At 45.5% G+C, this 13,091-nt stretch overlaps 1 protein-coding gene across 1 annotated transcript in view; it reads right to left on the reverse strand.

Moving 5' to 3' along the window:
- Positions 1-4,153: 4,153 nt before the first annotated feature.
- iars1 (isoleucyl-tRNA synthetase 1) overlaps positions 4,154-13,091 on the reverse strand; it is a 63,497-nt gene continuing 54,559 nt past the window's right edge. The window contains exons 32-34 of the mRNA XM_072666521.1: positions 9,681-9,824; positions 8,743-8,895; positions 4,154-4,470 (exon numbers count right to left, since the gene is read on the reverse strand). Coding sequence (XP_072522622.1) covers positions 4,391-4,470; positions 8,743-8,895; positions 9,681-9,824 — 377 coding nt within the window. The 3' untranslated portion in view covers positions 4,154-4,390. The remainder of the gene's footprint in view (positions 4,471-8,742; positions 8,896-9,680; positions 9,825-13,091) is intronic.

Genomic DNA, 13,091 nt, shown 5'->3' on the forward strand with positions numbered 1-13,091 from the left:
TCATGCCTTCCCTGAACTGAAGGACTACCACTGGGGCTCTCTTTTCTCTGGAGGGAAGACAGCAGGGTTGTCCACGCTCCAGCCTTTTAGGGTAGTGGCAAATCATCCTGCTGGAAGAGGAACAAGTAGGCAGTCTCCAAACCCACTAAGGTTCGCAGATGATCACTTGGCTTCTGCCAAGGTTTCCTTTCCTCCCTAATCCCTCCACCAGGCCATTCTCCTCCTAGTCACCAACCAGTCTTGAGCTCCTGTGAACATATATACAGCTCTCTAGAGTGTCTTCAGCCGTTAACCAGGTCACCAAGGCTTCCATTTCTCTGCATGTGAAACATTTGCCCTCGCTTTGGCGGTTTGTTTTTTTGCCCCTCCCCAAAAATCAGTAAATTGATGGTCAGTGTTGGCAGCTAATGCTGTCAGCGGTGCCTCAAAATACACTGAAATACACTGACCAGCTGTTCCTGAAGACAGAACTCTTGTCTCATCACTACTCAATTATTACCACGTAACTTTCTGTAGTATTTCATCCATTAAGTATTTCCATTAGAGTATAGTTTTATACATGAATGATTAACGATTATCAATAATTAATAATAATATAAGTGGTGAATAATAAGGCTCTGTTACTCTGGCAAGTCTTTTTTTTATCTTCCATCCAAACTTATTGACTTTTACCTCCTCTAAAACATCTTTTTCCATGATGTCACAAAGCACAGTGGGCGGAGCAAATTAATATTAACCATCCACTGTAGAATACCTGAATGCTGTGTTTCCGTTCCCTTCCGTTCTACAGAAATGAAGCCAGAACTGTCCATCTACTCACCTACTCATTTGGTAGCCCCGCCCCCTTCTCCCAGACCGAGCCTCAGTGTCTCAGACCGTCTTCACTGAGCTTCCAGTGCAGAAGCAGAGCGGATTTGCCCCGGGATTCCTGGTTTGTCCGGTAAGTGAACAACAGCTCCAACAGTGCAGCTCTACAGCTCCTCCATGTACTGAACGTCAATCACTTAATTCAAGTGTAGCCCCGCCTTCTTGTGATTGAGCAGAGTTAGGGGTTAGAAAATGGGGCGATATCAGGGCGGGGAGAGCTTACTGCTGGAATCTGGAGACACTGGAAATGGAGGAAAATTATATAGAAAATAGGCGGGGCTGTTTCGTCATTGAAGTATATGGGGATGGGCGGGGCTACACATCATACTGCAACCAGCCAGCAGAGGTGCTACACTTGTGGTGGCTTCACTACAACGTTTGAGAGACGTTGCGCTCGCTGCCTGTGCTTTCTACAGTCGTCTTCTCCAGCGTCATGCACCTTTATTGAACTTCAGGCCTTAATTGTGCATTCTAGTCCAGCCTTGTTTCCTCTGAATAATTTCCCCTGAATGAAAATTCATGACTGCAGGCTGTTTACCACACAATGTGGTCTTATGCAAGCAGCCCGAAAATTGCTTCCAATAACAATTCGCACTGTAATATTTAACGCCCTCTGAGATGGAGATTTTTCAGTTAATAATTATTCACTGCTGACTATTCTGCATGCATTTACACCACACGCATCAGATCTTCAACTTCACAACACAAACGCATGCAGGCATCACCGCTGTCCTGAAGATCTCCCTTACTTCTACAGGACATTCGGAGCTCAGTTCTGTGCTGAAGTCTCCAGCGGTCACACAAAACGTTCAACCCTGTTCTCGGCCTTGCCTTGATTTTGCCGGATCTGGTAGCTCATGTGGATCCACTCGCTAGTCAGCTCTGCCAATGCTTGGCCTATGAGCCTATGAGCTGCACATCAGGCAAAACCAATGGACGCCATCAAGAAAGGATGTTTGGATGCAGCTTAGATCATCAAAAGTTTCACCAAGTTCACTCATTCAGGAGAGCGGAGTTTATCAGAGCTTTCACACAAGGCCTGGAGGTCCGTTAACTCGGCTTCACGAGGCGAAGACCAGGTATCTCTTCCAAGTCTCTTGCACCAGGTAGTTTGGTCCATCACTTTGGTTGCCACCATGATGACACTAGGCAGCAGACACTATCATGCTACTCGTCGGCCAGCCGAGCTGGTCCACCCCTTCGACTGTATTAGCTATGAGGATAGGACGGACGTAGATAACCATTGCTAATATTTGTTACGGGGGCAACAGGAGGGGTCACAGCACCGGCATATTAGCGATTATCTCAGAGAGTTGGTCATGGTCATCCAGATCTTCACATTTTGACCTCCTCAGTTCCCCTGAAGTCAAGGGGAATTCAAGGATTGTCCCAGTACCAAAAAACAAAAAATTCCAGGACCAAAAAAGTTCACGTAATTCGTTTACGAGAATGTTTGGTCCACGCTGGCAGCTGAAAGACTGTCCAGGCTAGCTAGTTAACAACGAAACGCACATTCATGATCCCACGGCCAAAACCATGCATGGTCATATGAAATATAAGCATGTTTATTTTCCATGACTTTCCAGGTTTTCCAGGACCTGTACGACACCCTGTTTGTGTGAATCGACCCTACAACCTTTGGGATTTATCAGTAGAAGAACGTCTGTCCTCCCAGGTTCCTTCAGGGAGCAGTTGACATGAGCAAAGTAGGAATGCTCTGAGATGAGAGTGTGTATGTGTGTAAATATATATATATATGTGTGTGTGTGTGCATGTGTGTGTGGGTGTGTATGTAGCAGATGGCTTACTGGCTGCACTCTGCCTTGCTCCAACAACTTCTGAGGGAGTGTGCGGTGAGCAAGCAGATGGCCAAAGGTGTGTTTAATATTCACTCAGCGGAGCACGAGCAGAAGTGGCGGCGAAAGGCCAAGCCATCGCTTCTCAAGGATGTTCCCACAGAGTGACGGAGGGGTTCGGTGCGCGAGCAATCTCAGATCTCGGATCTCCGGACTGTGTTCATTTAAATATGTGAATATTAGAAACGAGGTGTGCTGAGAACAGACCGTTTCCTTCATGAGATTCCAGGCTGAACGCGGGAAGATCTGAAGATCTGAAGATGCCTCTGTAACAGCACCCCCAGCTGTAGAACAGGTGAACTACCGAAGGAGCCCGATGCTAAGCCGCTCAGAGGTTCGGTGCTGCCAATACTGGGGGAGAGCAGCGAGGGGCAACCAGACTGGGCTTGACTGGAGCCATGTATCATATATCTGTGGAAAGACCATTCAGCAACTGCCTGTGTGTGTTAATCTAACCAGTTCGGAGAATTTCTAGAAGGTTCTTCAATCTGAAACTGTGGAGGAACCTCTTTAGGTGCAAAGAGCTTAAGCTCAATTCTGTGCGAGCATTTCAAGTAGTTCCTCATAGTGGGATCCAAATACAGTAGCCTAAAGATCATCTAGCAACTTCAGTCCAAATGGGTTCTTTAAGGAACCCGATTTCATACTGAGGCTCAAAAAGAGCATTGAGGAACACCTGGGATTTTAACAGTGCACCTCAAGGAACTTCTGCAGGTTCTTTAACTCGTAACTCTGGAGGAACCTCTGAAGGTGCTTTGAGGAACCCTCAATGATCGGTTTTAGAAGAAAAGGATTCCTCCATAGCTTCAAACCAAACAACCTCCAAAAGTTCCTCAAGGAACATCTACTTTTAACACTGCAGAAAGGGTTCTTTGAGTGATGCCATAGAAGAACCAATTTGAGGTTCCATAGACAAAATCATTTTTGCATATGTGACTGAAGAACCTTTAAACTGGTAAAGAACCCGTACGTAGACCTCTCTAAACCTTTAAAAGGTTCTATACTCGCACCAATCTCCATTTAATGGTTCTCCTTTGGCATCACTCAAAGAACCCTTTGCAGAACCTTCACGTTTTGAAGAGTGCAGATACTGACACAACCGTACACTCTTAGAAAGGCTCCGACTGGGTTAGGAGAACACGTACAGGCAGCTGCCGAACAGTTGCCGTCTTTCCGCAGACATAATGAACCCAGGCCCAGTTAAATGAATTCCCCTCAAAGACAAAAAGGTACCAAGAGCTTTATTGGAATTATTATAATCAATAATTAACTGGCATGCGAGTCGTATTGTCTGCTTTCCCCGTGTCTCTAATTCAAAAGCTGCAGGGAAGACAATGGCGCGTTCTCGACCTGATGATTTAATATGCAGGCTTGGCATTTCCCTTTGTAAATCCTCAGATTTCTCCAGAGAGAAAAACACCCATGCCATCTTTATTAGCCCAGAATCCATTTATTAGACAATGACATCATTCAGTCCTCCAGTTTTTTTTTTCATTAACCACCTGAACTTACATAAAAAGCCCTTTGTAACAGAGTTGTGTCGAACCTCAGACGTTGCCAGGTAATTCTAATTAAGTCAGGAAAATGCGCGGCACAGTGGATACACACGTAGATGCAGGGGGTTGATCAGCGTTTAACAGGGGAGACTGGTCAAGCTCTAAACGCCGCTACGCTTCGGCAGTGGTGGGCAGGACTCGCACATACAAGGTCTTGCTGCTCAGGGTCTTGAGAGAGACGTCGGCGAGTTCTGAAATAAAGCAGAGATGAAAAACATGCGTCAGTATAGAAAACTGCCCCCTGTTTGTATATCATCGTATCGCAGTCATGCAAAAACCTCGCATCTCCATTTGCGTCGTTGAAATTACATGCGAATCTGGCAGCCGCTGCGGGTCACAAACCAGACCCGTCTTGGGTGACTACAGGGACTACACTCGGACCCTGTCGGCCCTGAAGTTGAGCTTGGGAGACCATCTACGGTTGATAGAAAATGAGATAGAAGACAAATGTCTCCAGCTTTTAGGAGCTAGTTGGGGGGTGTGGAGATGAACGAGGGGCCGTATTTAACTCCGCCTCAGCTAAATCTCGTCTCGTCTGACAGGATGACTTGGAAAAGCCTTGGGGATGTGACCCACTTTCTCAAAGAGCCACCAAAAAATATATAAACACCTACACTCAGCCGTCATACGGCCGTCTGTATGGCCAGATTCTGGACGCAACTGTGAAGAGCCAGAGATTAGCGACTCGCTCAGCACAACAGACTTCCAACAGGATCCAAAAATGCTGATGATCTACTTTCCGCAGCATCAAATAATTATGCAGGGGAAATAAAAAACACCCCGAACCACAATTAAAGCTCAGAGTTAGCTGGTTAGAACTTTGCTTTTTAATAAATAAATAAATACATTTTAAAAAGCCCAAACATCTGAGTGCATTTTTGCTAAGCATAAAATAAACAACCTCGAGACCCCTATTAGACTTGCCCAAGTAATTAAGATGCATCTTAAAGCTCATCACACACACTCACTCACACACACACTCACACACACACACACAAGCCCCCCGAGGGACTTACTGCAGTTCAGGAGATTATGGAGAAAATCCCTTTCAATATTTGTAAATGAGAAGCTTGTATGCATGCGCAGCCTATCTGGCCCACATGCGTCCAGTTAAGCGTCAATACAAACACAGGCTGACCCCAGCAAGGTTATTCCTTACATGCTAGCTTGCTTGCTTGCTTTAGCCAGCCTTGTGAAAACAAGCTCTTCAAGCTCTGGAGCTTTTGGAGAACTGTGGATACAGTACGGGTTGGCTACACTGTAGCCTGGTACATCCGTCTGTCTGAAATTTGCTCCAGCCAGGGAACGCCGAATCCTAGAAGGGGGGATTTGACCTATTGCATAGATTTTAGTGTGTGAGATGAACAGAAAACCCACCAACTACGGCTTCCTTACAGTGGCGATCGACTGCTGACTCAGATGTGCAAATGCACACACACCCACAGCTTGTCTAGTTCCTGTAGAGAAGAAGTACTGCCAGTAGAATAATAGGACTCTCTGGAGCAGATCAACATCATGAAGCTGGGGATAAATGAGGTGGGGTGGTGATCATCATCCAGCATCCTGACCTCATTAACACTTTCGTCACTGAATGCAATCAAATCCTTACAGCAGTGCTTCTTCAAAACCTAGTAGAAAGCCTCCACCCCTGCACTAGACAGTTCTTGTTGCATCTCTGGTGAAAAGCATGCCACTACTGGACTACAGGAACATGTTCTCTGGAGTGAAGGACCACCTTTTACTCTCTGGCAGCCTGACACAGCTCCCAGTAAAGTTTGGAGGAGGAGGGATAATGGTCTGGGGCCTGGTCTCTCAGTGGAAGAGTGATGTCAAAGCTACAGCCCACTCCAGCTTTGCGGCAGCAGTTTGGAGAAGGCCTCCACGCTGACACAGTTTGTCTTTCTCGGTGTGGAGAAGCTCCCGCTGCCTGTACGGACACCTTACCTTCACCTCACTGAACACCTGAACCCTACTAAAGACCTTCAGGAAGAACTGGAGCCAGGCCTGGACGGGCCCAAATGTCCACAGACACACTGAACAATTTTGCCAAAGCCTTCCCAGAAGACTGATGGAAGCTGATGAAGGCTGATGGAGGCTGATGCCCATAGCTTTGAATTGGGAGCGCGCACAGTAGTGTCCATTTACTTTAGGCCAGTAGTTTTCTAGTGTAGTTAATTTAGTGCCCGGTTTCAAACGAGCTCACCTTCCCCCTCTCGGTGACGGTACGTTAGATACGTTAGCGTAGTTTAGCTTGAATCGGGCCTCCCTGCTCTTCACGTCATGCCGACCGAGTGGGGCGTCAAGTGACCAGGGCTTGAAACCGAGCCCAGGTCTGAGCCACTGGTGCTCCAGTTACCTGCTAGTGGGCGCAAGTCGGGTCAGGGTCACAGAGAGGGAGTCTGACTGTGTTTTTTTTAAACTTCTTATCTTATGATTTAAAAAATAATAATAATAATTAAAAAATATCATCAAACACACAGAACCCCGAATACTTCACCCTTATTTCCTCCCTCCTTTCGGGCAGTTTGCACAGGTAAGATATCTGTAATCTGCTCTGATCAACATGATCAAAAAGATGATGAGATTTAACAGCTGTTCTTGTTGCCTGCGAGAAAGCGCCGCAATAACGGCTCGCTAAATAAAAAGAGCCGGCCCCGCCCAATACGAGACCCCCGAGGCTCACCGTAGCCTCGAAAATGAAAGTGAGAACATCTCTTTATATATAAAAGTGTTTCTGAAAAGCTGAGATGCAACTAAAAGCTCCTATTTTTGAGGCAGTAATGAAATTTCTTGAAGTTGCTCAGCGATTCAGGTACTGTTAGCATCATAGCCTGGAGCCTGTAATTATCAGCAGCATGCATTAGTACACAATATTCATTTAATGCGCTTCACCTATCGACAATTACCCAACTTTCAAAAATACCGACCAGCTCTCACATCTCCACTGCCCAGTTATTTAAACGCAGAGCAGCCTCCTGAAGATCGCACGCCGCTCAGCGATACGGCAGCCGGGGCTACATATGACCGCAGATGCTTCATCCAGAAGTATTGCTGTACAGCAGAGCACCTGCACTGCAACAGGAGCAGTGAAAGGGTGAAAGTGGAGACCACACTTCCCCTCTGCAGGGATTAGTTACTGCTCTCAGCTCAGGGCCTCGGGTTAACCTCCATCCCAAAATTAGGGGTCGCGGAATACGTTAACACTGCCGTAGTAACCTGACAGGCGGAACTGGGGCGGAACGGAAGAGGCATGATGGCCTCCTGTCTTACTGGTTCAAGGACAAGATGATCCAAACAAGACGAGAACCAAACAACGCCCCCTAGTGTACATCTACACGCTTACAGGCAAGTGTGAAGGCAGACAGCTACCTAAATATTGCTACCTTGCGTTTTAACATGGATGTGTGAGCACTAGGGGGCAGTGTTGTTTGTGTAGCTATGCAGAAGTATAAATCAGCTTTTCCTCATTTGCATATTTAAATATTAAATAGCTAAAACTACAAGATTAGACAGATAAATATTCAAATGAGTCAGAATATGCATCACAAACTTACAAACTGAACCTTTTGTGAGCTGATGATATACTAATTACCAAACCATGGCAACCACCTAGCAACACCATAGGAACCACCTAGTAAACACTTTTAGCAACACCACACCACAACAACCTAGTGACCACTTAGCAACACCATAGGAACCACCTAGCCACCCCATAGGAACCACCACAAAACAGAACCAACCACCTAGTGACCACTTAGCAATACAATAGCCATAGCACCTGAGCAACCATCTGGGATACCATAGCAACCACTTAAAAACACCACAGCGACCACCTACCAACCACCTACCAACCACTTTTAGCAACACCACCTGGGATACCATAGGAACCACCTAGCAACACCACAGCAACAACCTGGGATACTATAGTGACCACACTGGATACCGTAGCATCCACCTAGTAATCACTTAGCAACACCGTAGGAACCACCTAGCAACCACTAAGCAACACCATAGCAACCATCTGGAATACCATAGCAGTCACTTAGCAACACCCTAGCAACCCCCTGGGATACCATAGGAACCACCCAGCAACTACTTAACAACACCACAGCAACCACCTGGGATACCATAGTGACCACACTGGATACCATAGCATCCACCTAGTAATCACTTAGCAACACCATAGCAACCACCTAGCAACAGCATAGCACCTGTCTGGTACTGGGAACCACTTTAGCTGTGCAACCACTCTGCGTTTCCTTCAGAAAAAGTTCTTCTATAGTTTTCTGAGCAGGTAAACATCTGACAAACATATAAACACACTTTTAATATAAGACCACCCTCAGCTTTAGCTCCCCCAACCAAGACCCCTGAGAGGAAGGGGGCGCTTCACTGTAAACGTGGATTTCTAGCTCACTGGCTTGGATGTGCTGAAATGATGAGAGACTTCAGAGAAGACCTACCTTCTGCGAGATCCTCATCCGTGTAGAGCTTGAGTCTCCTGCCCCTGAGGCCAAACACCTTCGCGGCCTCATTCAGCAGCCCGGCGTGCTGCAGCTCATTCTGACCCACCGGATTAGCAAGAAACAGCGTGCCCACGTCCCCACTCAGGCACTCTACAAGAGGCGGGACAATCTCAGCGTTAAACCACAACAACAAAAAAATAAATCACATTTAGCAGACTGTCCTCCTATTCCTCAACCCCTCCGTCACAAATGTCTCCTTGCTTGCATTGCATGGTAAGTGCAGGCTTTCGGGTCACACCCCATACGCCCTAAAACCTTTACCTCCTGGATCCTATCATGCTATATTACACCCCCCCCCCCTGTAACCCCCCATGACCCCTTGTGTTCCCCCCTCCTTCCTGTTTTCTCTCTCTCTCTCGTTCTCATGTACTGAGATGCCGGTCCTAACGGTTCCATCCTGGTTCCGCCTGACCCGGCTCTCCACTACCCTCCTGCCCCCTGTCCTGCTCCGGGGCCTCGCACTGACTCCTCCTCACCTCACTGCAGGACTCTGCTTCTGACCGTTTACCTGCAGGACTAGACGCCACTTTTTTATTTTTATTTTATTTTCTTAATTCAGTTTAGTTTTATTGTTGTTTTTATTCCTGTTGATTTTTATTAAGATCTGATGATGTGACCTGAGGACCTTTGAGTCTTGGGTCCTGAGTCTTGAGTTTGTCCTGGCCACTGCTGCCACTGGCTTGCTCTAAAGAGGCTCGGACCCGGAGCTCTGTAAAGCTGCTTTGTGACGACGTCTGTTGTAAAAAGCCTAAATAAATAAAACTGACCTGAATGGAATTCGATTCGAAGGGTCTGTCAGTTTGTCCCCCGTAAATGTCTCCACTGAACGTTTAATAGATTAGATGGGAAGAAACGGCAGTTAAGGGAGGGTGTACCTGCAGGACTGGCACTGACGAGCTGCAGGTTGATGTAGGGACAGATAACAGAGTCCGAACCATTCACTTCTTTAGGACTGGCACCGGAGGTTACCGTCAGAGTCTTCCCACTCAGTGCTAGGAGATCACTGCTGGCCTTCAACTCTGCATATAAAAAAATAAAGTCACAGTCAGTAGGCTTAGGTTCATTTACATCACAGTCGTGTGCCTGCGGTAACACCATCACTCCAGCATCAGGATCTGATTCACTCTTGTTTCACTCGTTCGTACTGAACATCGCCTTGAGCTTAAAATCTGATCATCTACAACATCACTAAGAATCAACTATCAAATAATGCAGAATAATTAATAGATGACCTGTTTAGATTGACCTGATGTTAATACTGTTTACCAGGGACCTATATATATATATATATATATATATATATATATATATATATATATATATATATATATATATATGTTTGTTTATATATATGTATGTAAAATAGTATGTAAGCATGTATATATATTTATTTTTTATTTATTTATTTTATTTATTTATGTAATATATTTATATTTCTCCATGCTTTGCCTGGAAAAGCTCCTGTGAAGACACCAATATTTGATTATATTATATTATTATATACGTATATGTTTGTTTATATATATTTATTTATTTAGGTCCCTGGTAAACAGTATTAACATCAGGTCAATATATATATATAAAAGCCAAATATTGGTGTCTGATGAGACTTCACAGGAGCTTTTCCAGTACTGGATGGAGCTCCACCATCCATCATTAATGCTGCTGGGGGGCTTTATACCCCTCTACTAGCCCATACCTGGCATTATTAGGCAGCATGGTGCCAATAGGGTCATGATGTTTATCTGCTCCAGAGAGTCCTATTCTATTGTCAGTACTTCTCTACAGGGCCTAGACAAGCTGTGTGTGGCTGAATGCTTTGATTAGAAGGGGTGTCCACAAACATTTGAACATATAGTGTATATGCCAACATCTGTTACGAGCTTGGAACTGAGCTTTGAAATGTTCTCGAATGATCTAGAACCACCATACAAATGGGCGTGGCTACACGACCTTCACAGAGATTAACTGCAGGATCAGCACAGCTCTAACCTTGAAGCTCCAGCGCTTCACAGAGCAGCCTGGTGGTAAATCAGAGGACGCTCAGCAGCTCTGCCGAGGCTGGAGGGGTGCGCTGCAGTGCTGCATTGTGCCTCGTCTTTTAGTCATAATTAATGACAGCGTTAATGGGCATTCATCAAGCTCATCAGCACAGTCCCTCTCACCACCGCTCCTAATCTTCCTAAGCTGCTCATTAATGGCTCCTCTGTGTTTTTCCATCGTCATCGCCTCACATCTGTTGTGCTGGCAGAAGGAGTTCCGACTGGATCCGTTATTTCAATCAATTCTCCTTCCTTCATCTTATGGGCAAAACAACATCAGGACGGGACAACAAAGCATCGCTGCAACATTAAAGCCGCTCGATAAAAGAGCTTCAGTATGATTATTAATCATCCTCGGCGTCAAACCTTCGATACACACGGCCAAACCCACAAAAACACCACAGGGTCTAAAGCTGAACATTCAGAACGACCGAATCAGTTTTCTACTCTAGCTGATGTCCTCTAGATGTTTTCTACTCTAGCTGATGTCCTCTAGATGTTTTATCTAGTCTAGCTGATGTCCTCTAGATGTTTTCTACTCTAGCTGATGTCCTCTAGATGTTTTATCTAGTCTAGCTGATGTCCTCTAGACGTTGACTACTCTAGCTGATGTCCTCTAGACGTTGACTACTCTAGCTGATGTCCTCTAGATGTTTTATCTAGTCTAGCTGATGTCCTCTAGACGTTGACTACTCTAGCTGATGTCCTCTAGATGTTTTATCTAGTCTAGCTGATGTCCTCTAGACGTTGACTACTCTAGCTGATGTCCTCTAGATGTTTGTCTACTCTAGCTGACGTCCTCTAGATGTTTGTCTACTCTAGCTGACGTCCTCTAGATGTTTGTCTACTCTAGCTGATGTTCTTTAGATGTTTGACTACTCTGGCTGACGTCCTCTAGATGTTTGTCTACTCTGGCTGACGTCCTCTAGATGTTTGTCTACTCTGGCTGACGTCCTCTAGATGTTTGTCTACTCTGGCTGACGTCTTCTAGATGTCTGTCTACTCTTGCTGACGTCCTCTAGATGTTTGTCTACTCTTGCTGATGTCCTCTAGATGTTTTTTCTACTCTAGCTGATGTCCTCTAGATGTTTTCTACTCTTGCTGATGTCCTCTAGATGTTTTCTACTCTTGCTGATGTCCTCTAGATGTTTTCTACTCTTGCTGATGTCCTCTAGATGTTTTTTCTACTCTAGCTGATGTCCTCTGGATGTTTGACTGTTATCTAGTCTAGCTGGCATTTGCTAGATGTTATCTACTCTAGCTGATGTCCTCTATATGTCCTCTAGATGACTACTCTAGCTGATGTGCTCTGGATGTTGACTTTTCTAGCTGATGTGCTCTATATGTTGACTTCTCTAGCTGATGTGCTCTAGATGTTGACTACTCTCTCGCTGAAGTTTCCTAGATGTTAAACGTCTATAGCTGACATTACTAGATGTTAACCACTTTAGCTGATGCGAGCTAAATGTTATCTACTCTAGCCGTCATTTGCTAGATGTTAACTACACTAGCTGATGTTAGAGAAGTTCTTTCTTTTCTCTCACAGATGAGAAGTCAAGCATCTAAAATGTGCTGTTCTGAAGATTTGCTGTGATAGACTGCTGGCCAGATGGAGTTCTCAAACAGAGAGACACTCTCTAAAGTAAACGAGGGCCATTTTTACCTCTGCACATAGCGAGCCAACTATGTTATCTGCCACGGAAGCGCTGTTTTTTGGAAGGTGGTGCAGCGACAGATAAGTTTCAGTGTGTCCTGATATGCATTCCCTTATCTCCCTCCACACACTGCACTAGGCTCCCTTCAATGGTGCAGAACTCCATCAGACGGCGGTTCACCACTGTAGGCCAAATCAGCAGCTAGAGTGTAAAACAGATATTAAGCCTGAAAGGAGGCGACAGAGAAGAACGAGAGGGATCTTCTCAGTGGAGAGAAAGAGGGAGTACGAAGCTTCAGTGGTAGAGAGGTCAGCTGAAGCCTGAAAGGCAGAGTGATCGATGTGGACCGACGTGGCGTGATGTGAGCTCTGAGCAGTCACTCGGACAATGAAAGAGAGAGACTGCAGCTCCAGGGCTGACTGGGTACTTCAGAAGCATCTGCATTCCTGGATAGGGAAGCTCCTTCTTCATGTTGAAGGCCTTACATCAGTAAACCGCCTGAAATAAAGTTATGTAGCTTTTCTATGGACTTTGTAATGTCCATAGAAATGTAAGATTTTGGGCGAATATTTACAAGAAATGAGATTTT

Source organism: Salminus brasiliensis, chromosome 21 (assembly GCF_030463535.1).
Source record: "Salminus brasiliensis chromosome 21, fSalBra1.hap2, whole genome shotgun sequence".
In the NCBI taxonomy this organism is placed as follows: domain Eukaryota; kingdom Metazoa; phylum Chordata; class Actinopteri; order Characiformes; family Bryconidae; genus Salminus; species Salminus brasiliensis.